Here is a 22,459-nt window from a genome sequence, read left to right as displayed (position 1 = left end):
GCCCACGCAGTATATAACAGCCACATAGTATATAGCACAGCCACGTGGTATATAGCACAGCCACGTGGTATATAGCACAGCCACATAATATATAGCACAGCCACGTAGTATATTGTATATAGCACAGCCATGTAGTATATAGCACAGCCACACAGTATATAGCACAGCCACGCAGTATATAGCACAGCCACATTGTATGTAGCTGCCACATAGTATATAACACAGCCACGTGGTATATAGCAGCCACATAGTACATAGCAGCCACGTAGTATATAACAGCCCACGCAGTAAATAACACATCCCACACAATATTTATCAGTCACGCAGTATATAACATAGCCAACGTAGTATACAGCAATGTGGGCACCGTATCTCTGTTAAAAAAAAAAAAAAAAAAAAAGAATTAAAATAAAAAATAGTTATATACTCACCCTCTGGCGTCCACCGATGCGCGCGAGCTGCGAGGCTGCCGCCAGCTTCTGTTCCCAGAGATGCATTGTGAAATTACCCAGATGACTAAGTGGTCTCGCGGTGTAACGCAGTCGGCTGCTGGCCGCGACCAATCAGCAACTTGTGATTTCCGTGACAGACAGACAAACAGACGGAAGTGCCCCTTAGACGATTATATATACAGTGGGGCAAAAAAGTATTTAGTCAGTCAGCAATAGTGCAAGTTCCACCATTTAAAAAGATGAGAGGCGTCTGTAATTTACATCATAGGTAGACCTCAACTATGGGAGACAAACTGAGAAAAAAATCCAGAAAATCACATTGTCTGTTTTTTTTAATAATTTTTTTTGCATATTATGGTGGAAAATAAGTATTTGGTCAGAAACAAGCAATCAAGATTTCTGGCTCTCACAGACCTGTAACTTCTTCTTTAAGAGTCTCCTCTTTCCTCCACTCATTACCTGTAGTAATGGCACCTGTTTAAACTTGTTATCAGTATAAAAAGACACCTGTGCACACCCTCAAACAGTCTGACTCCAAACTCCACTATGGTGAAGACCAAAGAGCTGTCAAAGGACACCAGAAACAAAATTGTAGCCCTGCACCAGGCTGGGAAGACTGAATGTGCAATAGCCAACCAGCTTGGAGTGAAGAAATCAACAGTGGGAGCAATAATTAGAAAATGGAAGACATACAAGACCACTGATAATCTCCCTCGATCTGGGGCTCCACGCAAAATCCCACCCCGTGGGGTCAGAATGATCACAAGAACGGTGAGCAAAAATCCCAGAACCACGCGGGGGAACCTAGTGAATGAACTGCAGAGAGCTGGGACTAATGTAACAAGGCCTACCATAAGTAACACACTACGCCACCATGGACTCAGATCCTGCAGTGCCAGATGTGTCCCAATGCTTAAGCCAGTACATGTCCGGGCCCGTCTGAAGTTTGCTAGAGAGCATTTGGATGATCCAGAGGAGTTTTGGGAGAATGTCCTATGGTTTGATGAAACCAAACTGGAACTGTTTGGTAGAAACACAACTTGTCGTGTTTGGAGGAAAAAGAATACTGAGTTGCATCCATCAAACACCATACCTACTGTAAAGCATGGTGGTGGAAACATCATGCTTTGGGGCTGTTTCTCTGCAAAGGGGCCAGGACGACTGATCCGGGTACATGAAAGAATGAATGGGGCCATGTATCGTGAGATTTTGAGTGCAAACCTCCTTCCATCAGCAAGGGCATTGAAGATGAAACGTGGCTGGGTCTTTCAATATGACAATGATCCAAAGCACACCGCCAGGGCAACGTAGGAGTGCCTTCGTAAGAAGCATTTCAAGGTCCTGGAGTGGCCTAGCCAGTCTCCAGATCTCAACCCTATAGAAAACCTTTGGAGGGAGTTGAAAGTCCGTGTTGCCAAGCGAAAAGCCAAAAACATCACTGCTCTAGGGGAGATCTGCATGGAGGAGTGGGCCAACATACCAACAACAGTGTGTGGCAACCTTGTGAAGACTTACAGAAAACGTTTGACCTCTGTCATTGCCAACAAAGGATATATTACAAAGTATTGAGATGAAATTTTGTTTCTGACCAAATACTTATTTTCCACCATAATATGCAAATAAAATGTTAAAAAACAGACAATGTGATTTTCTGGATTTTTTTTTCTCAGTTTGTCTCCCATAGTTGAGGTCTACCTATGATGTAAATTACAGACGCCTCTCATCTTTTTAAGTGGTGGAACTTGCACTATTGCTGACTGACTAAATACTTTTTTGCCCCACTGTATATATATATATATATATATATATATATGTGTGAATTTTGTGATTTCTTTTCATGACGTATTCATTAAACAAATGGCAATATAGAATATCGTTGACAGATGTAACTGTCTCTATTTAACATACACTAAGGGAACTTTTTTCCATTGTGTACACTAAATGGAGGTCAAAGGCACAAGGTTGACATAGCCATACCTGTATGAGCAATAGCTTTAATGCTGCACAATGTTAAGATGTATTATTTCAGTATCCGCTTTGCAGGACCACAACTTTATCTTGTTCCCTAATATATATCAGAGATGTCACATTTCAATGTAAAGAGAGTTTGTATTCACACTGATGAATTTCAGTCTGGAAGAAAAAGCTAATTAATTTTGTGAGCTGCAGCGCCTCATAGAAAAACCGAGCAACTGCAATGTGCCCCTGTTGGTGATTTCCAAGGTTCCCATGCTCAAATACACTAAATGAATTCCATCTTGCAGACCTATCCCTAAGCTAGGAAATCAGCTGGAAGATGTAATCGATGATCAAACATGGTTACAGCCTGTCTTTTGCATTATATCTCAGTGAGTCTGCGCTCTTCTCTCCAGAACAGTAATCATTATGGACTTTCTTGTTAAAGGGTTTTTCCAGTTTCACCGCTCTATTGCTAAGTGACAATGAAAAAATAGTTTAGATAGTTTACCTCCTTCTGTTTTTTTTTCTCTTCGTAAACAAATGAAAAAGAAAAGAAAAAACGGATACAAAACTGGAGGAAAAAAAGGTCCTATTTTGTGCATGATGTGGTAGTGCGTCCTTATAAACTCTGCTACCAGAACAAATTCACTGAAAGATTCTTACTTAAAGCGAACTTATCAGTAGGATTGTGCTCAGTAACCTACAGACAGTGTCAGGTCAGCGCCGTAATACTGATTAATATGATACCTGGGTTGATGAAATCCGTCTTGTGGTTGTTGTTGTTTAATCTGTATTTATAGTTTTCAGTTAATGAGATTCTCGTGCTCAGGGGTGGCCTGTGGGGGAGGGGTGTCTTTATGTGGTGCTCTGCTTACATATGCATCGTTATGGGCTTATGATGTGTCACTGATACTTCACTGACCTGCCCCCTAGTTTACATACTGCATTGAATATTGTTTGAAAAAAAAATAACATTCATCAGGCAGGTGGTCAACTGATATTTTACAAGCATGGATAAAACAGTCTGAACATAGATGTAGGTACACATCCTGATTTTAAATAATAATGAATGGTAGCGTTAAGGTACATTTAAAGGGAACCTGCTAAGTCTCCCAATACCCCCGGACTGACACTATTATCTGACAGAGCCCTATTCCTGTATTGTATCAAGTGATCGATGTTGCAAAACGTGCTTTTATGTGTAGCAAAAACACTTATAGTATTGCATATTATAACAAAGGATTGTAAACCCAAGTATGCGTGAGGTGTCCTGGAAGCCACTGCAAGGCTTAGGAAAACGTCCCAGGACAAAAGTTATAACACCAATTGCTTAAACATTGTTAAACTTTATTAAACACAAAATATAAAAAGTAATAAAAATCACAAAATACAGACACAAGGACAAATTGGTGGGTGAGCAACCCTAATAGTAAAAAAAAAATAAAAAAAATTTTTTTGTATCTATACTCTGTTCCACTATTGTTTGTGACTCGTCTGTAGGTTACATTATGCAAAACCTACTTATGTCCTTTACTATATGATCATAGATATTGGGTGACTACACTCAAAATAACAAGGATATACGGTACTTATATACTTCATCTATTTTTCATCATGTTGTCATCACATAATGTGGGACGTTCTGAGACATTGTGCCTGCTCCAAATTAAATACTAAAATTCAAATATGTGCATGGAAGAACTAATCTAATACATTAAGCATAAAAGCAGATCTCTCTTTATTACCTCATAATATCATCTTATATACTGTATATACTTGAGTATAAGCCGAGATTTTCCTCCCATTTTTTTAGGCTGAAAGTGCCCCTCTCGGCTTATACTCTAGTCATTGTCCCAGGGGGTCGGCGGGGGAGGAGGAGCTGCAGGAGTGGCGTCTGTCACATCATACTAACCTCCTCCCGGAGTGGTCTCTGCAAGTCCCTGCTTCTCAGAAGGTCTCCGGCGCCCGCAGCTCTTCCTGTGTTCAGCGGTCACGTGGTACCTCTCTTTAAAGTAATGAATATGGACGCGACTCCACTCCCATAGGCGTGGAGCGCATATTCATTACTTTAGTGAGCGGTGCCACGTGACCGCTGAACACAGGAACAAGGTGCCGGAGACCATCGGAGAAGCAGGGACGTGCAGACACCGCGCCAGGAGAGTGAGTATAACAGGGGAGGGTGAGCCATATGATATTAACCTGTCCGGTTTCACCGCCGGGCTCCGTCTTCCGCATCCTCAGGCTGTGATGTTCAGGCACGCGCCCTCTGCCTGAACAGTCACTGCAGAGACCCAGAAGACCCAGCGGTGCGCAGTGGTGGAACAGGGACAGATGAATATAGCAAGTGCCGTGGGACTGAGCCAGCAGCGACTCCTGCATCTGGCGCACAGCGACGAGAGGTGAGTATGTCTTTTTTTTTTTTATCGCAGCAGCAGCATATGGGGCATAATATTCTATGGAGCATCTTATGGGGCCATCATTAACCTTTGTGCAGCATTATATGGGGCATATTTTTTGTATGGAGCATCTTAAGGGGCCATCATTAACCTTTGTGCAGAATTATATGGGGCATATTTTTTGTATGGAGCATCTTATGGGGCCCATCATGAACTGTATGGAGCATTATATGGGGCTCCTGATTCAATATGGATATTCAAAAACCCCTAACCTAGTGATGTCTGAATTAATTTTACTTTTGTTATTATCTATTTTTATTTTTGAAATTTACCAGTAGCTGCTGCATTTCCCACCCTAGGCTTGTACTCGAGTCATTACGTTTTCCCGTTTTTTTGTGGCGAAATTAGGGTTCTCGGCTTATACTCAGGTCGGCTTATACTCGAGTATATACGGTAGGTTATTAGTATTCATGCATTGTAACAATCTAATTGGCTAACATTAGCCCTGAATATTTCCTGACATTAGCATACATACTTCTAATTGGCTAAGTTAACACTATTGACACCCATCTAGTGGTCTAGGTGTCATCCTAATCCCCCCGAGTTTCATTTCTCCAACTTTCCTGTGTTTTCGCTAAGTCCATTAGATAAAGACAATCCTAAGGTGCACATTATCACATACACACATACTGGCTCAAACTCCATCTTGGTAAACAGTAAAGAGTATATGTAGAATATCCACAAAGTCAGAAGAGATAAATATAAACCTGCTGTCACAATCATGTGTATACATGCTGTCCTAAGAATGGGACTTTTTTTTTTTTTTTTTACTGTTGGGGTTCCTACAGTTGTTCATCCACCAATTTGTCCTTGTGTCTGTAATTTTGGATTTTTATTATGTTTTTTTTATATTTTGTATTTAATAAAGTTTAAAAATTATTATCCATTTGGTGTTATAACTTTTTTGTCCTTTCACATTTTTTAGTTTTTCCTATTGCATATTATATACAAATTAGCCAGCACCAGTGCGGCGGGGCATCTTCACTGTCCCTGTCATATTTTGAGTGAAGGAACTTGAGCACCTGTGGCCTTGGAAGTTCAACCCACTTGGCCCAAACGTCCCTTTGGCCCATATGAAAAGACCAATATTATAGTTGGGGTCGCTGTTGTAGGTTTTTGATTGGTGCCCACAAGCTACAAGATTCAAGCTTCGCCACTCTGTGTAAATGCATATGAATAGTTAAGAAAGTTCACTGTCATTTACCGCAGTCCTTGTGTAAGGCTACGTTCACATTAGCGTTGCGCGCCGCTGCGTCGGCGACGCAACGCACGCAAAAACGCGTGCAAACGCACGCAAAAACGCTGCGTTTTGCGACGCGTGCGTCGTTTTTTGACGAAAATCGGACGCAAGAAAAATGCAACTTGTTGCATTTTCTTGCGTCCGACGCTAGCGTCAAAAACGACGCACATGTCGGAAAACGCAACGCGAAAAACGCATGCGTCCCCCATGTTAAACATAGGGGCGCATGACGCGTGCGTCGCCGCTGCGTTTCCCGACGCTGCGTCGGGAAACGCTAATGTGAACGTAGCCTAAGAGATTGTTGATTGGGACCTGGCTTATTATGGTGCTTGACATTAATAATTACCGGTATATATTCTGCATTTTCTAAATTATTTTGTGCATTTAAAGTTTAATGCACATAATCACATAATATACATATTCTGGGGAAACCTTATTTTCTACCAAGATTTCACATGTAATTCCCTTTGCTTTGCATTTTATTCTATTTCTTGTGATTGTTCTTTAGTGTCAGGAGAATAAAGAATACGTTACTTTTCGTTTGACCTTGAGCCTCCTGCTGTTTGATTTGCTGCCTTATTTTTATATCTCTTTTTTTAATAAACTTATGGTTACTATAAGAGAAAGCGATAACGTGCATTTTACTTTTTTATACAGTAACACAAAGGGAGATGTAGTTTACTATTATGGATCCAAAGGAGAACAAGAGCCAATCCAACTAAAACCTGGTGAGTCATAATCTTTTATTATCAAGTATATTATTTGTGAATTGCTACAGAGAATATATCCAATATGAAATGACCAATTTACTATTGAGTTACTTTTATGTACTGTACTGTAATATTGTCGAGGGAGGATCTAAAGTGATCCTTCACGGTTAACTCAGTGATTTCCAAATTAATCTACAGGGCGTTGCCGGCAACTGAAAATGACCAGACAGAGATGAATGTCTCTGTTTGGGGGGGATCAAGCAGATCTCTGGGCCCCCGTTTATTGTCTGACTTTTCATAGTCATAGAAATTATACTTCAACCAATCAGCATAAGAACACGTTCACAGTTCTTAACCTATAAGAATGCAGGAACAGTCTGTACGTCAAAATCTCGTAGAACAATGCACCCTCAGTCTCATGTCCTGGCAGATTGCAACAATCAAGGTCTCATCAAGGTCTCATAACAGCTGTAAACTTTAGCCTACTGACAAAATTTATATCAAAACAACAAAATGGAGTCGAAAAGCACAAAATGGAGAATCCTTCTTAACATGTTCCTTCACAATATAATATGGTGGTGCTTCTGCACCCTTTGTTTTGTATAATAGGCAAAGACTTTGAAGGTCATATGTCTGTGAGGACACATTCACGTATACATGTTGCACGGCCTGAGTATGGACTATGATTTACGGACTGGCCTTGAGTCCCCAACACCAAGTTGACAGCATCATAGACATATTTGAGGTTGTCAAATTCAGGTCAAGAAATCCACAGCTGGTCCGTGAATCATGGCACATACTCAGACCGTGACACATCGATGTGCGATTTTGTCCTTAGACTAAGTTTTCATTTAAACAGTGCTCTACGATGAGCACTGATTTTGGGGGTTACCATCTAGAAGACAGACCAGGTGGGATGGAGGCCAAATAAAGTTGAAAGTGACATTTTCTGCCCCTTTCATCTAAATGGCTACATCGAAGCTCTCCAGGGTGTTCTGTGTGAATTTGGAGATTTAGATGGAAACTTCAATTCAGTGTTCAACATATACCACTGTATAAATGTGAACGTTGGTCCAAGTAGTGCTGATATTTTCTGCATATTAAAGTGTGATGCACATCTGTCTTATATTCGTGTTTTCATCAATATATAAGTATTTTCATCAACAGATAGCTGATTTTTTTTTCCATTTTTTAAAAAAAACGGAATTATTTTTCTGATCTTTTTACCACTATCTTACTGCGTATGAGTGGTTTTGTATTTTTTTTATTCTAGATATTGAGGTAAATAAATGTACCTTGTGTCATTATTACTAGATTTAGATAGTATAAAGTGTTAAAAAGAACTTCACAAAGTTTAATATCAGCCACAAGGCACATGTAAAATCTGTGATGTGACAGCTAAAGATCAAGGACATAAAGATAAGAGCTTCTACGTGTTGAGGCAGCCTATCGAATGTTCAGGCCGCTAAAGTAGATATAGATATTGTGTTTTGTGGAATCCAAATCATGCTGTATTTCTATTACAGAGAACCCATACCCTCATATAATGCCTATAAATATGACACAGTAGACTTATTAAAAGTTATTCTCTAGATTGATTTAACCCTCTAGTGAGCAAGCAGTTAAAATTTGTGAAGCATGGTACAAGACTACATAGAATCACCGGTTACATAGTGCTCAGTTTGCAACAGTAGTATACAAAAGCATCAAAACTGCTGTAGGATCTAACATTCACATTATCGCTGGATGTCTGGCCAGCATAGTAGAGGTGCTGGGTCCTAGCAGTCACAGATCAGCTCTGCCAGTGGTATGTGGCTTAGCAAGGGATGGTTTTCCTCTGTAACTGAGGCTCCTATGAAGTACGTGGCTACAGTGGAAAATTTATAATAAAGGAAACAAAATATGCTCACCAGAGAATTTTTGTGATTTCATAATGGACATATTATTTATACATTTGTGCTCAAATGTTTACATACAGAATTTTTGCTTTCTTGGCCTTTTTTTTTTTTTTTAGAGAATATGAATAACACCAAAACTTGATCCACTCATGGTTAGTGGTTGGGTGAAGCCATTTATTGTCAAACTACTGTTTTTTCTCTTTTTAAATCATTATGACAACCCAAAACATCCAAATGACCTTGATCAAAAGTTCACATACTCCATTTGTTAATACCGTGTATTGCCCCCTCTAACATCAATGACAGCTTGAAGTTTTTTGTGGTAGTTGTGGATGAGGTTCTTTATTTTCTTAGATGATAAAGCTGCCCACTCTTCTTTGCAAAAAGCCTCCAGTTCCTGTAAATTCCTGGGCAGTCTAAGCATGAACTGTGCACTTGAGATCTCCCCAGAGTGGCGCAATGATATTGAGGTCAGGAGACTGAGATAGCCACTCCAGAACCTTCACTTTGTTCTTCTGTAGCCAGTGACAGGTCGACTTGGCCTTGTGTTTTGGATCATTGTCATGTTGGAACGTCCAAGTATGTCCCATGAGCAGCTTCCAGGCAGATGAGTGCAAATTTGCCTCCAGTATTTGCTGATAACGTGCTGCATTTATCTTTCCTTCAACTGTGTTTGTTTGCTGATTGTAAGTGAGATACTTTGTGGCATTTGCGCAGAAATGGCATTCTTTTGGCAACTCGACCATGCAGCCCATTTTTCTTCAAGTGCCTCCTTATTGTAAATATTGAAACAACCACACCGCTAGTTTTCAGAGAGTCCTGTATTTCAGCTGATATTATTTGTGGGTTTTGCTTTGCATCCCAAATAAATTTCCTGGCAGTTGTGGATGACATTTTTGTTGGCCTATCTGACCGTGGTTTTTTACAGAGCCCCTGATTTTCCATTTATTAACCACAGTTTGAACGCCGCTGACTGGCATTATCAATTCCTAGGATATCTTTTTGTATCCCTTCCCCGTTTTATTCAGTTCAACTAGCTTTTCCCGTAGATCCATTAACAATTTTTTTGCTTTACCCATGACTCATAATCCAGAAAAGTCAGTTGCTGGATGAAAGATGCATGAGTCTGACTGGATTAGCTTTTATGCACACACACTGATTACAAGCAAACAGGTCACAGGTGAGGATGTTACCTTTCGTAGCCATTCAAACCTATTTGTGTCAACTTCTGTGCATGTTATCAGGCCAAAATCACCAGGGTATGTGAACTTTTGATCAGGGTCATTTGGATGTTTTAGGTTGTCATTATGATTTAAAAAGAGAAAACACAGTAGTTTGACAATAAATGGCTTCACCCAACCACTAACCACAAGTGGAGAAAATGTATTGGTGTTATCTTTCATGTTCTCTAAAAAATAAGGCCAAGAAAGCAAAAATTCTGCTGGGGAATGTAAACATTTGAGCACAACTGTATATATGTCCCATGCAAAAGTTTTCTGCAGATGTGGGGAAAATTCTGCTTTAAAAAATATTAATAGTTTATTTTTATCAATTAACTAGGCCCCCAATAGTCTTAATTTTCTTTTTCTTAAATCATTCAGAGGTGGTTTTGCTGGTGTGTTTTGGATCATTGTCCTGCTGCATAACCCAAGTGCGCTTCAGCTTGAGGTCACAATCAGATGGCTAGACATTCTCCTTCAGGATTTTTTGGTGGACAGCAGAATTTATGGTTCCATTTGCCACATCAAGTCTTCCAGGTCATGAAGCAGCAAAACAGCCCCAGACCATCACACTGCCACCACCATATTTTATTGTTGTTGTGATGTTCCTTTTCTGAAATTCTGTGTTACTTCTGGGCCAGATGTAATGGGACATATACCTTCCAAAAGGTCAACTTTGGTCTCGTCAGTCCACAGAGTATTCTCCCAATAGTCTTGGGGATCATCAAGATATTTTCTGGCAAAACTGAGATGAGCCTTTTTGTTCTTGTTGTTCAGCAGTGATTTTCATCTTGGAACTCTGCTATGCAGGCCATTTTTGCCCAGTCTCTTTCATATTGTGGAATCCTGAACACTGACCTTAACTGAGGCAATTGAGGCCTGCAGTTCTTTGGATGTTATTGTGGGGTCTTTTGTGACCTTTTGGATGAGTTATCGCTGCACTCTTGGGGTCCTTTTGGTCTGCCAACCACTCCTGGGATAGATCTCAATTACTTTGTTTCTCATTTGTTCCAGAATTTCTTTCGATCGCTGTATGATGTCTAGCGTTTGAGGACCTTTTAGTCTACTTCACTTTCTCAGGAAATCCTATTTAAGTGATTTCTTGATTGAGAACAGGTGTGGCAGTAATCAGACTTGGCTGTGACTAGGAAATTTGAACTCGGCTTCCCAAAGATCAGACCTGGGCAAGATGCGCCTGCGGGCCGCATCCGGCCCACCTGATGATTTTAAACGGCCCGCCAGCTAGCTGTCACTTCTGACAGCCACCCCCGGCACCGCTCGGCCAGCCACCAGACGCTTCTGAGGAGTACCGCTGGCGGCTGGAGCAAAGGCCCCGAGCTCATACGCATCGGCCCTGTATGTCACGTGCAATGTTAGCAGCAGAGCCGGGTTGATCACCTATTTTTATCGGTGGTGGCGGCCATCTTCCCGAGGCCGCGCGTGCGCAGATGGAGTGCTCTGCTTCACGGGGCTTCAGGAAAATGGCCGTGGGAGGCCGCACGTGCGCAGATGGAGATCGCGGCGGCCATTTTCCTGAAGCCAAGTTTGCAGATTTAGATCTCGGCTTCAGAAAAATGGCCGCCGCGATCTCCATCTGCGCACGCGTGGCCTCCCGCGGCCATTTTCCTGAAGCCCCGTGAAGCGGAGAACTCCATCTGCGAATGCGCGGCCTCGGGAAGATGGCCGCCACCACCGATATTCAACCCGTCTCTGCTGCTCACGTTGCATTCTGGGCCGCTGCGTTACCTCACCGGTGGAAGGAACCCTGCGCACGCCATACCGCACCTCTGCTGCCACACCACTGCTGCAACCCCCCCATGGACACCAGGCCGTGGCGTCGCCCACCTAAGCAGGAAGGGACCCTGCTCAGGTGCACGCCACACCGCATCACCCCACCTCTGCCGACATCATTGCCTCCTGTAACCCTGCTCTGCCACCGCCAGCCCTCAGGTAAGATACTGTAAATTCGGACAATAAGACGGACCCCCATCTTATAAAAAAAAATCTTTTTTTCTGCAATTTTCACCCCAAATTTGGGGTGCGTCTTATAGTCCGAAAAATACGGTAATTATATTAGTCCGGCCCTCTAAAACCATCCCAATTTCTCATGCGGCCCCATGGCAAAATTAATTGCCCACCCCTGCCAAAGATCTTATAAACCTCAGTTAATATATATTTTTAGGAGGGGACGATCACTTTTTCACTCTGGGCCCTGTAGGCTTGGATTTCTTTTTCCGTTAATAATACAGACCTTCATTTAAAAACTGCATTCTGTGTTTACTTCTGTTATCTTTGTGTAATATTTAAATTTGTTTGGGGGTCTAAAACATTTAAGTGTGACAAACATGCAAAAGAATAGGAAATTCAGGAAGGTGGCAAACACTTTTTCACACAACAGTATTTTGTAGAAAGCTGTTGTGAATTCTGTTGTTGAACTCCCTTCTGTGGTCGTGAATGGTACTTCAGCGAGTTCTGTCCATGGACTCCCTCTGGTGGCTGTGAGTGAAGCTGCTGCTTCTGAGGTTCCTTACACAGGTGACGTGGTTTATCCTTTGGTTGGCTGCTCTATTTAACTCCACTCAGATCGTTACTCCTTGCCAGCTGTCAATGTTCCTGTGCTGGTTCAGTTCGCTCTTGGATCTTTCTGGAGACCTGTCTCTTCCTGCAAGAAGCTAAGTCCCCGTTTGTTATTTTCTGTTCATGGTTTTCTAGTCCAGCTTGCTTTCTTGATTTTGTCTTGCTAGCTGGAAGCTCTGGGATGCAGGGTGGCGCCTCCGCACCGTGCGTCGGTGCGGGGGTCTTTTTGCACACTCTGCTTGGTCTTTTGTAGTTTTTGTGCTGACCGCAAAGATACCTTTCCTATCCTCTGTCTATTTAGTTAGTCTGGCCTCCCTTTGCTAAACCTGTTTCATTTCTGTGTTTGTGACTTTCATCTTAACTCACAATTAACCCCTTCCCGACCTGTGACACAACGTATGCGTCATGAAAGTCGGTGCCAATCCGACCTGTGACGCATATGCTGTGTCACAGAATGATCGCGTCCCTGCAGATCCGGTGAAAGGGTTAACTCCCATTTCACCCGATCTGCAGGGACAGGGGGAGTGGTAGTTTAGCCCGGGGGGGTGGCTTCACCCCCCAGTGGCTACGATCGCTCTGATTGGCTGTTGAAAGTGAAACTGCCAATCAGAGCGATTTGTAATATTTCACCTAAAAAACTGGTGAAATATTACAATCCAGCCATGGCCGATGCTGCGATATCATCGGCCATGGCTGGAAACACTTATGTGCACCCACCCCACCGATCGCCCCCCCAGCCCTCCGATCTGTGGTCCGCTCCCCTCCGTCCTGTGCTCCGCTCCCCCCGTGCTCCAATCACACCCCCCGTGCTCCAATCAAACCCCCCCGCACTCCGATCACCCCCCCGCACAGCGATCCCCCCCGCACAGCGATTCCCCCCCGTGCTCCGATCCACCCCCCTGCACAGCGATCCCCCACCCCGTGCTCCAATCCACGCCCCCCCCGTGTTCCGATCCACCCCCCCATGCTCCGATCCACCCCCCGTGCTCCGACGGCCCCCCGTGCCCTGATCTCCCCCCCCCCTTATACTTACCTAGCCTCCCGGGATCCGTCCGTCTTCTTTCCTGGGCGCCGCCATCTTCCAAAATGGCGGGCGCATGTGCAGTGAGCCCGCCGAATCTGCCGGCCGGCAGATTCGTTCCAGAGTGAATTTTGATCACTGAGATATAACCTATCTCAGTGATCAAAATAAAAAAAAATAGTAAATGCCCCCCCCCCCTTTGTCACCCCCATAGGTAGGGACAATAAAAAAAATAATAATTTTTTTTCCCACTAAGGTTGGGGTAAGAACTAGGGTTAGGGGTAGGGTTAGGGGTAGGGTTAGGGGTAGGGTTTCGGTATGTGCACACGTATTCTGTTCCTCTGCGTATTTTTCTGCTGCGGATTTGATAAATCCGCAGTGCTAAACCGCTGTGGATTTATCGCGGATTTACCGCGGTTTTTCTGCGCATTTCACTGCGGTTTTACAACTGCGATTTTCTATTTGAGCAGTTGTAAAACCGCTGTGGAATCCGCAGAAAGAAGTGACATGCTGCACAATGTAAACCGCTGCGTTTCCGTGCAGTTTTTCTGCAGCATGTGTACAGCGATTTTTGTTTCCCATAGGTTTACATTGAACTGTAAGCTCATGGGAAACTGCTGCGGATCCGCAGCATGTGCACATACCTTTAGAATTAGGCCATGTGCACACGGTGCGGATTTGGCTGCGGATCCGCAGCGGATTGGCCGCTGCGGATTCGCAGCAGTGTTCCATCAGGTTTACAGTTCCATGTAAACATATGGAAAACCAAATCCGCTGTGCCCATGGTGCGGAAAATACCGCGCGGAAATGCTGCGTTGTATTTTCCGCAGCATGTCAATTCTTTGTGCGGATTCCGCAGCGTTTTACACCTGTTCCTCAATAGGAATCCGCAGGTGAAATCAGCTAAAAAACACTGGAAATCCGCGGTAAATCCACAGGTAAAACGCAGTGCCCTTTACCTGCGGATTTTTCAAAAATGATGCTGAAAAATCTCACACGAATCCGCAACGTGGGCACATAGCCTTAGGGTTAGGGTTGTGGTTAGGGGTGTGTTGGGGTTAGGGTTGTGATTAGGGTTATGGCTACAGTTGGGATTAGGGTTAGGGGTGTGTTGGGGTTAGTGTTGGAGTTAGAATTGAGGGGTTTCCACTGTTTAGGCACATCAGGGGTCTCCAAACACAACATGGCGCCACCATTGATTCCAGCCAATCTTGTATTCATAAAGTCAAATGGTGCTCCCTCACTTCCGAGCCCCGACGTGTGCCCAAACAGTGGTTTACCCCCACATATGGGGTACCAGCATACTCAGGATAAACGACGCAACAATTACTGGGGTCCAATTTCTCCTGTTACCCTTGTGAAAATAAAAAAATGCTTGCTAAAACATCATTTTTGAGGAAAGAAAAATTATTTTTTATTTTCACGGCTCTGCGTTGTAAACGTCTGTGAAGCACTTGGGGTTCAAAGTGCTCACCACATATCTAGATAAGTTCCTTGGGGGGTCTAGTTTCTAAAATAGGGTCACTTGTGGGGGGTTTCTACTGTTTAGGCACACCAGGGGCTCTGCAAACGCAACGTGACGTCCGCAGACCATTCCATCAAAGTCTGCATTTCAAAAGTCACTACTTCCCTTCTGAGCCCCGACGTGTGCCCAAACAGTGGTTTACCCCCACACATGGGGTATCAGCGTACTCAGGAGAAACTGGACAACAACTTTTGGGGTCCAATTTCTCCTGTAACCCTTGGGAAAATAAAAAATTCTGGGCTAAAAAATTATTTTTGAGGAAAGAAAACGTATTTATTATTTTCACGGCTCTGTGTTATAAACTTCTGTAAAGCACTTGGGGGTTGAAAGTGCTCACCACATATCTAGATAAGTTCCTTTGGGGGTCTAGTTTCCAACATGGGGTCACTTGTGGGGGGTTGCTACTGTTTAGGCACACCAGGGGCTCTGCAAACGCAACGTGACGCCCGCAGACCATTCCATCAAAGTCTGCATTTCAAAAGTCACTACTTCCCTTCTGAGCCCCGACGTGTGCCCAAACAGTGGTTTACCCCCACACATGGGGTATCAGCGTACTCAGGAGAAACTGGACAACAACTTTTGGGGTCCAATTTCTCCTGTAACCCTTGGGAAAATAAAAAATTCTGGGCTAAAAAATTATTTTTGAGGAAAGAAAACGTATTTATTATTTTCACGGCTCTGTGTTATAAACTTCTGTAAAGCACTTGGGGGTTGAAAGTGCTCACCACATATCTAGATAAGTTCCTTTGGGGGTCTAGTTTCCAAAATGGGGTCACTTGTGGGGGGTTGCTACTGTTTAGGCACACCAGGGGCTCTGCAAACGCAACGTGACGCCCGCAGACCATTCCATCAAAGTCTGCATTTCAAAACGTCACTACTTCACTTCCGAGCCCCTGCATGTGCCTAAACAGTGGTTTACCCCCACATATGGGGTATCAGCGTACTCAAGAGAAACTGGACAACAACTTTTGGAGTCAAATTTCTCCTGTTACCCTTGGGAAAATAAAAAATTGCGGGCTAAAAAATCATTTTTGAGAAAAGACTTTTTTTTAAAATTTTCATGGCTCTGCGTTATAAACTTCTGTGAAGCACTTGAGGGTTCAAAGTGCTCACCACACATCTAGATTAGTTCCTTTGGGGGTCTAGTTTCCAAAATCGGGTCATTTGTGGGGGATCTCCAATGTTTAGGCACACAGGGGCTCTCCAAACGCGACATGGTGTCCGCTAATGATTGGAGCTAATTTTCCATTTAAAAAGCCAAATGGCGTGCCTTCCCTTCTGAGCCCTGCCGTGCGCCCAAACAGTGGTTTACCCCCACATATGGGGTATCTTCGTACTCAGGACAAACTGGACAACAACATTTGTGGTCCAATTTTTCCTATTACCATTGGCAAAATAGGAAATTCCAGGCTAAAAAATCATTTTTGAGAAAAGAAAAATATTTTTTATTTTCATGGCTTTGCATTATAAACTTCTGTGAAGCACCTGGGGGTTTAAAGTGCTCAGTATGCATCTAGATCAGTTCCTTGGGGGGTCTAGTTTCCAAAATGGGGTCACTTGTGGGGGAGGTCCAATGCATAGGCACACAGGGGCTCTCCAAACGCGACATGGTGTCCGCTAACGATGGAGATAAGTTTTCATTCAAAAAGTCAAATGGCGCTCCTTCCCTTCCGAGCCTTACCATGTGCCTAAACAGTGGTTTACCCCCACATATGAGGTATCGGTGTACTCAGGAGAAATTGCCCAACAAATTTTAGGATCCATTTTATCCTGTTGTCCATGTGAAAATGAAAAATTGAGGCTAAAAGAATTTTTTTGTGAGAAAAAAGTACTTTTTCATTTTTACGGATCAATTTGTGAAGCACCTGGGGGTTTAAACGGCTCACTATGCATGTAGATAAATTCCTTGGGGTGCCTAGTTTCCAATGGGGTCACTTGTTGGGGAGCTCCAATTTTTAGGCACACGGGGGCTCTCCAAACGTGACATGGTGTCCGCTAAAGAGTGCAGCCAATTTTTCATTCAAAAAGTCAAATGGCGCTCCTTCGCTTCCAAGCCCTGCCGTGCGCCCAAACAGTGGTTTACCCCCACATATGAGTTATCAGCGTACTCAGGACAAATTGGACAATAACTTTCGTGGTTCAGTTTCTCCTTTTACCATTGGGAAAATAAAAAAATTGTTGCTGAAAAATCATTTTTGTGACTAAAAAGTTAAATGTTCATTTTTTCCTTCCATGTTGCTTCTGCTGCTGTGAAGCACCTGAAGGGTTAATAAACTTCTTGAATGTGGTTTTGTGCACCTTGAGGGGTGCAGTTTTTAGAATGGTGTCACTTTTGGGTATTTTGAGCCATATAGACCCCTCAAACTGACTTCAAATGTGAGGTGGTCCCTAAAAAAAATGGTTTTGTAAATTTCGTTGTAAAAATGAGAAATCGCTGGTCAAATTTTAACCCTTATAACTTCCTAGCAAAAAAAAAATTTGTTTCCAAAATTGTGCTGATGTAAAGTAGACGTGTGGGAAATGTTATTTATTAACTATTTTGTGTCACATAACTCTCTGGTTTAACAGAATAAAAATTCAAAATGTGAAAATTGCGAAATTTTCAAAATTTTCGCCAAATTTCCGTTTTTATCACAAATAAACACAGAATTTATTGACCTAAATTTACCACTAACATGAAGCCCAATATGTCACGAAAAAACAATCTTAGAACCGCTAGGATCCATTGAAGCGTTCCTGTGTTATTACCTCATAAAGGGACACTGGTCAGAATTGCAAAAAACGGCAAGGTCTTTAAGGTCAAAATAGGCTGGGTCATGAAGGGGTTAATATTTGTGGGGGGCTGCCTTTTCCTTTGGGGAAATTTCTCTGAGGCAAGGTAGGCTTTATTTTCTATCTCTAGGGCTAGCTAGTTCTTAGGCTGTGCCGAGGCGTCTAGGCCTGTTAGGTACGCTCCACGGCTATTTCTAGTGTGTGTGATAGGATTAGGGATTGCGGTCAGTAAAGTTCCCACTTCCCAGAGCTTGTCCTGTGAGTTTAACCATCAGGTCATTCTTGGTGCTCCTAACCACCAGGTCATAACAGTACAGCTGGCCCAAAGTATTAATGCATTTCAATAGAGGGATAAGAGAAGCTCTGAGACCATTTTTTTTCTTTGCACTGTGTTTTGTCTTTCTTTTCCCCTAGACCTTTGGGTGGTTCAGGACACAGGTGTAGAGATGGACATTCAAGGTCTGTCCTCTTGTGTGGATCATCTCACTGCAAGGGTACAAAACATTCAAGATTTTGTGGTTCAGAATCCTATGTTAGAGCCTAGAATTCCTATTCCTGATTTATTTTCTGGGAATAGATCTAAGTTTCTGAATTTCAAAAATAATTGTAAACTGTTTCTAGCTTTGAAACCCCGCTCCTCTGGTGACCCCGTTCAACAAGTAAAAATCATTATTTCGTTGTTGCGTGGTGACCCTCAAGACTGGGCATTTTCCCTTGCGCCAGGAGATCCTGCATTGCGTGATGTTGATGCTTTTTTTCTGGCGCTTGGATTGCTTTATGATGAACCAAATTCAGTGGATCAGGCAGAGAAAATCTTGCTGGCTTTGTGTCAGGGTCAGGATGAAGCGGAGGTGTACTGTCAGAAGTTTAGTAAGTGGTCTGTGCTTACTCAGTGGAATGAGTGTGCCCTGGCGGCAATTTTCAGAAAGGGTCTTTCTGAAGCCCTTAAGGATGTCATGGTGGGGTTTCCCATGCCTGCTGGTCTGAATGAGTCTATGTCCTTGGCCATTCAGATCGATCGACGCTTGCGTGAGCGTAAAGCTGTGCACCATTTGGAGGTACTATCTGAGCATGGGCCTGAGCCTATGCAATGTGATAGGACTTTGACCAGAGCTGAACAACAAGAACACAGACGTCGGAATGGGCTGTGTTTTTACTGTGGTGAATCCACTCATGCTATCTCCGATTGTCCTAAGCGCACTAAGCGTTTCACTAGGTCTGCCACCATTGGTACTGTACAGTCTAAATTTCTTTTGTCCGTTACTCTGATTTGCTTTCTGTGCTCCTATTCTGTTATGGCATTTGTGGATTCAGGCGCTGCCCTGAACTTGATGGACTTGGAGTTTGCCAGGCGCTGTGGTTTTTTTTTGGAGCCCTTGCAGTATCCTATTCCATTGAGAGGAATTGATGCTACGCCTTTGGCCAAGAATAAGCCTCAGTACTGGACTCATTTGACCATGTGCATGGCTCCTGCACATCAGGAGGATATTAGCTTTTTGGTGTTGCATAATCTGCATGATGTGGTCGTTTTGGGGTTACCTTGGCTACAGGTCCACAACCCAGTATTGGATTGGAAATCAATGTCTGTGTCCAGCTGGGGTTGTCAAGGGGTACATGGTGATGTTCCATTGCTGTCAATTTCGTCTTCCACTCCTTCTGAAGTCCCTGAGTTTTTGTCGGATTACCGGGATGTATTTGATGAGCCCAAATCCGGTGCCCTACCTCCTCATAGGGATTGTGATTGTGCTATTGATTTGATTCCTGGTAGTAAGTTTCCTAAGGGTCGACTGTTCAATTTATCGGTGCCAGAACACGCCGCTATGCGGAGTTATATAAAGGAGTCATTGGAGAAGGGTCATATTCGTGTTATGTAGGCAATCCAGTGACACAGTGTGCCAGCAATCAGAGCACATACAGTGATCTGACAATAACCCAAAAACAATAGAACGAGCTCTGAGACGTGGAATCTCTGTAGACCGCAATACCTGAACCTATCCTAAACGCAACTAAAGGCAGCTGTGGATTGCGCCTGACACTACCTATGCAACTCGGCACAGCCTGAGGAACTGACTAGCCTGAAGATAGAAATACAAGCCTGACTTGCCTCAGAGAAATACCCCAAAGGAAAAGGCAGCCCCCCACATATAATGACTGTTAGCAAGATGAAAAGACAAACGTAGGGATGAAATAGATTCAGCAAAGTGAGGCCCGATATTCTAGATAGAGCGAGGATAGCAAAGAGAACTTTGCAGTCTACAAAAAACCCTAAAGCAAAAAACCACGCAAAGGGGGCAAAAAGACCCACCGTGCCGAACTAACGGCACGGCGGTGCACCCTTTGCGTCTCAGAGCTTCCAGCAAAAACGAATAGACAAGCTGGACAGAAAAAGTAGCAACAAAAGCAAAAAGCACTTATCTAAGCAGAGCAGCAGGCCACAGAAAAGATCCAGAAGCTCAGGTCCAACACTGGAACATTGACAAGGAGCAAGGAAGACAGAATCAGGTGGAGTTAAATAACAAAGCAGCCAACGAGCTCACCAGAACACCTGAGGGAGGAAGCTCAGAAGCTGCAGTACCACTTGTGACCACAGGAGTGAATTCAGCCACAGAATTCACAACAGTACCCCCCCTTGAGGAGGGGTCACCGAACCCTCACCAGAGCCCCCAGGCCGACCAGGATGAGCCACATGAAAGGCACGAACAAGATCTGGAGCATGGACATCAGAGGCAAAAACCCAGGAATTATCTTCCTGAGCATAACCCTTCCATTTAACCAGATCCTGGAGTTTCCGTCTAGAAACAAGAGAATCCAAAATTTTCTCCACAATATATTCCAATTCCCCCTCCACCAAAACCGGGGCAGGAGGCTCAACAGATGGAACCATAGGTGCCACGTATCTCCGCAACAACGACCTATGGAATACATTATGTATGGAAAAGGAGTCTGGGAGGGTCAGACGAAAAGACACAGGATTGAGAATCTCAGAAATCCTATACGGACCAATAAAACGAGGTTTAAATTTAGGAGAGGAAACCTTCATAGGAATATGACAAGAAGATAACCAAACCAGATCCCCAACACGAAGTCGGGGACCCACACGGCGTCTGCGATTAGCGAAAAGTTGAGCCTTCTCCTGGGACAAGGTCAAATAGTCCACTACCTGAGTCCAGATCTGCTGCAACCTGTCCACCACAGAATCCACACCAGGACAGTCCGAAGACTCAACCTGTCCTGAAGAGAAACGAGGATGGAACCCAGAATTGCAGAAAAATGGAGAGACCAAGGTAGCCGAGCTGGCCCGATTATTAAGGGCGAACTCAGCCAACGGCAAAAAGGACACCCAATCATCCTGGTCTGCAGAAACAAAACATCTCAGATATGTCTCCAAGGTCTGATTGGTTCGTTCGGTCTGGCCATTAGTCTGAGGATGGAAAGCCGAGGAAAAAGACAGGTCAATGCCCATCCTACCAGAAAAGGCTCGCCAAAACCTCGAAACAAACTGGGAACCTCTGTCAGAAACAATATTCTCAGGAATGCCATGCAAACGAACCACATGCTGGAAGAACAAAGGCACCAAATCAGAGGAGGAAGGCAATTTAACCAAGGGCACCAGATGGACCATTTTAGAAAAGCGATCACAGACCACCCAAATGACTGACATCTTTTGAGAAACGGGAAGGTCAGAAATGAAATCCATCGAAATATGTGTCCAAGGCCTCTTTGGGACCGGCAAGGGCAAAAGCAACCCACTGGCACGTGAACAGCAGGGCTTAGCCCTAGCACAAATCCCACAGGACTGCACAAAAGTACGTACATCCCGTGACTGAGATGGCCACCAGAAGGATCTAGCCACCAACTCTCTGGTACCAAATATTCCAGGATGACCAGCCAACACCGAACAATGAAGTTCAGAGATACAGTGGGGCAAAAAAGTATTTAGTCAGTCAGCAATAGTGCAAGTTCCACCACTTAAAAAGATGAGAGGCGTCTGTAATTTACATCATAGGTAGACCTCAACTATGGGAGACAAACTGAGAAAAAAAAATCAAGAAAATCACATTGTCTGTTTTTTTTATCATTTTTTTTGCATATTATGGTGGAAAATAAGTATTTGGTCAGAAACAAACAATCAAGATTTCTGGCTCTCACAGACCTGTAACTTCTTTTTTAAGAGTCTCCTCTTTCCTCCACTCATTACCTGTAGTAATGGCACCTGTTTAAACTTGTTATCAGTATAAAAAGACACCTGTGCACACCCTCAAACAGTCTGACTCCAAACTCCACTATGGTGAAGACCAAAGAGCTGTCAAAGGACACCAGAAACAAAATTGTAGCCCTGCACCAGGCTGGGAAGACTGAATCTGCAATAGCCAACCAGCTTGGAGTGAAGAAATCAACAGTGGGAGCAATAATTAGAAAATGGAAGACATACAAGACCACTGATAATCTCCCTCGATCTGGGGTTCCACGCAAAATCCCACCCCGTGGGGTCAGAATGTTCACAAGAACGGTGAGCAAAAATCCCAGAACCACGCGGGGGGACCTAGTGAATGAACTGCAGAGAGCTGGGACCAATGTAACAAGGCCTACCATAAGTAACACACTACGCCACCATGGACTCAGATCCTG

At 43.6% G+C, this 22,459-nt stretch overlaps 1 protein-coding gene across 5 annotated transcripts in view; it reads left to right on the top strand.

Moving 5' to 3' along the window:
- Positions 1–22,459, top strand: part of TANGO2 (transport and golgi organization 2 homolog) — a 532,848-nt gene that overhangs the window by 425,865 nt on the left and 84,524 nt on the right. For all 5 annotated transcript variants that reach the window (XM_069756162.1, XM_069756143.1, XM_069756153.1 and 2 more), the window contains one exon: positions 6,765–6,835. In XM_069756162.1, the coding sequence (XP_069612263.1) occupies positions 6,765–6,835 (71 nt within the window). The remainder of the gene's footprint in view (positions 1–6,764; positions 6,836–22,459) is intronic.

The sequence above is a fragment of the Ranitomeya imitator genome, chromosome 1 (genome assembly GCF_032444005.1).
Source record: "Ranitomeya imitator isolate aRanImi1 chromosome 1, aRanImi1.pri, whole genome shotgun sequence".
Lineage (NCBI taxonomy): Eukaryota > Metazoa > Chordata > Amphibia > Anura > Dendrobatidae > Ranitomeya > Ranitomeya imitator.
Note: the sequence above shows the minus strand (reverse complement) of the source record. Positions and strands in the feature narration are given on the sequence as shown.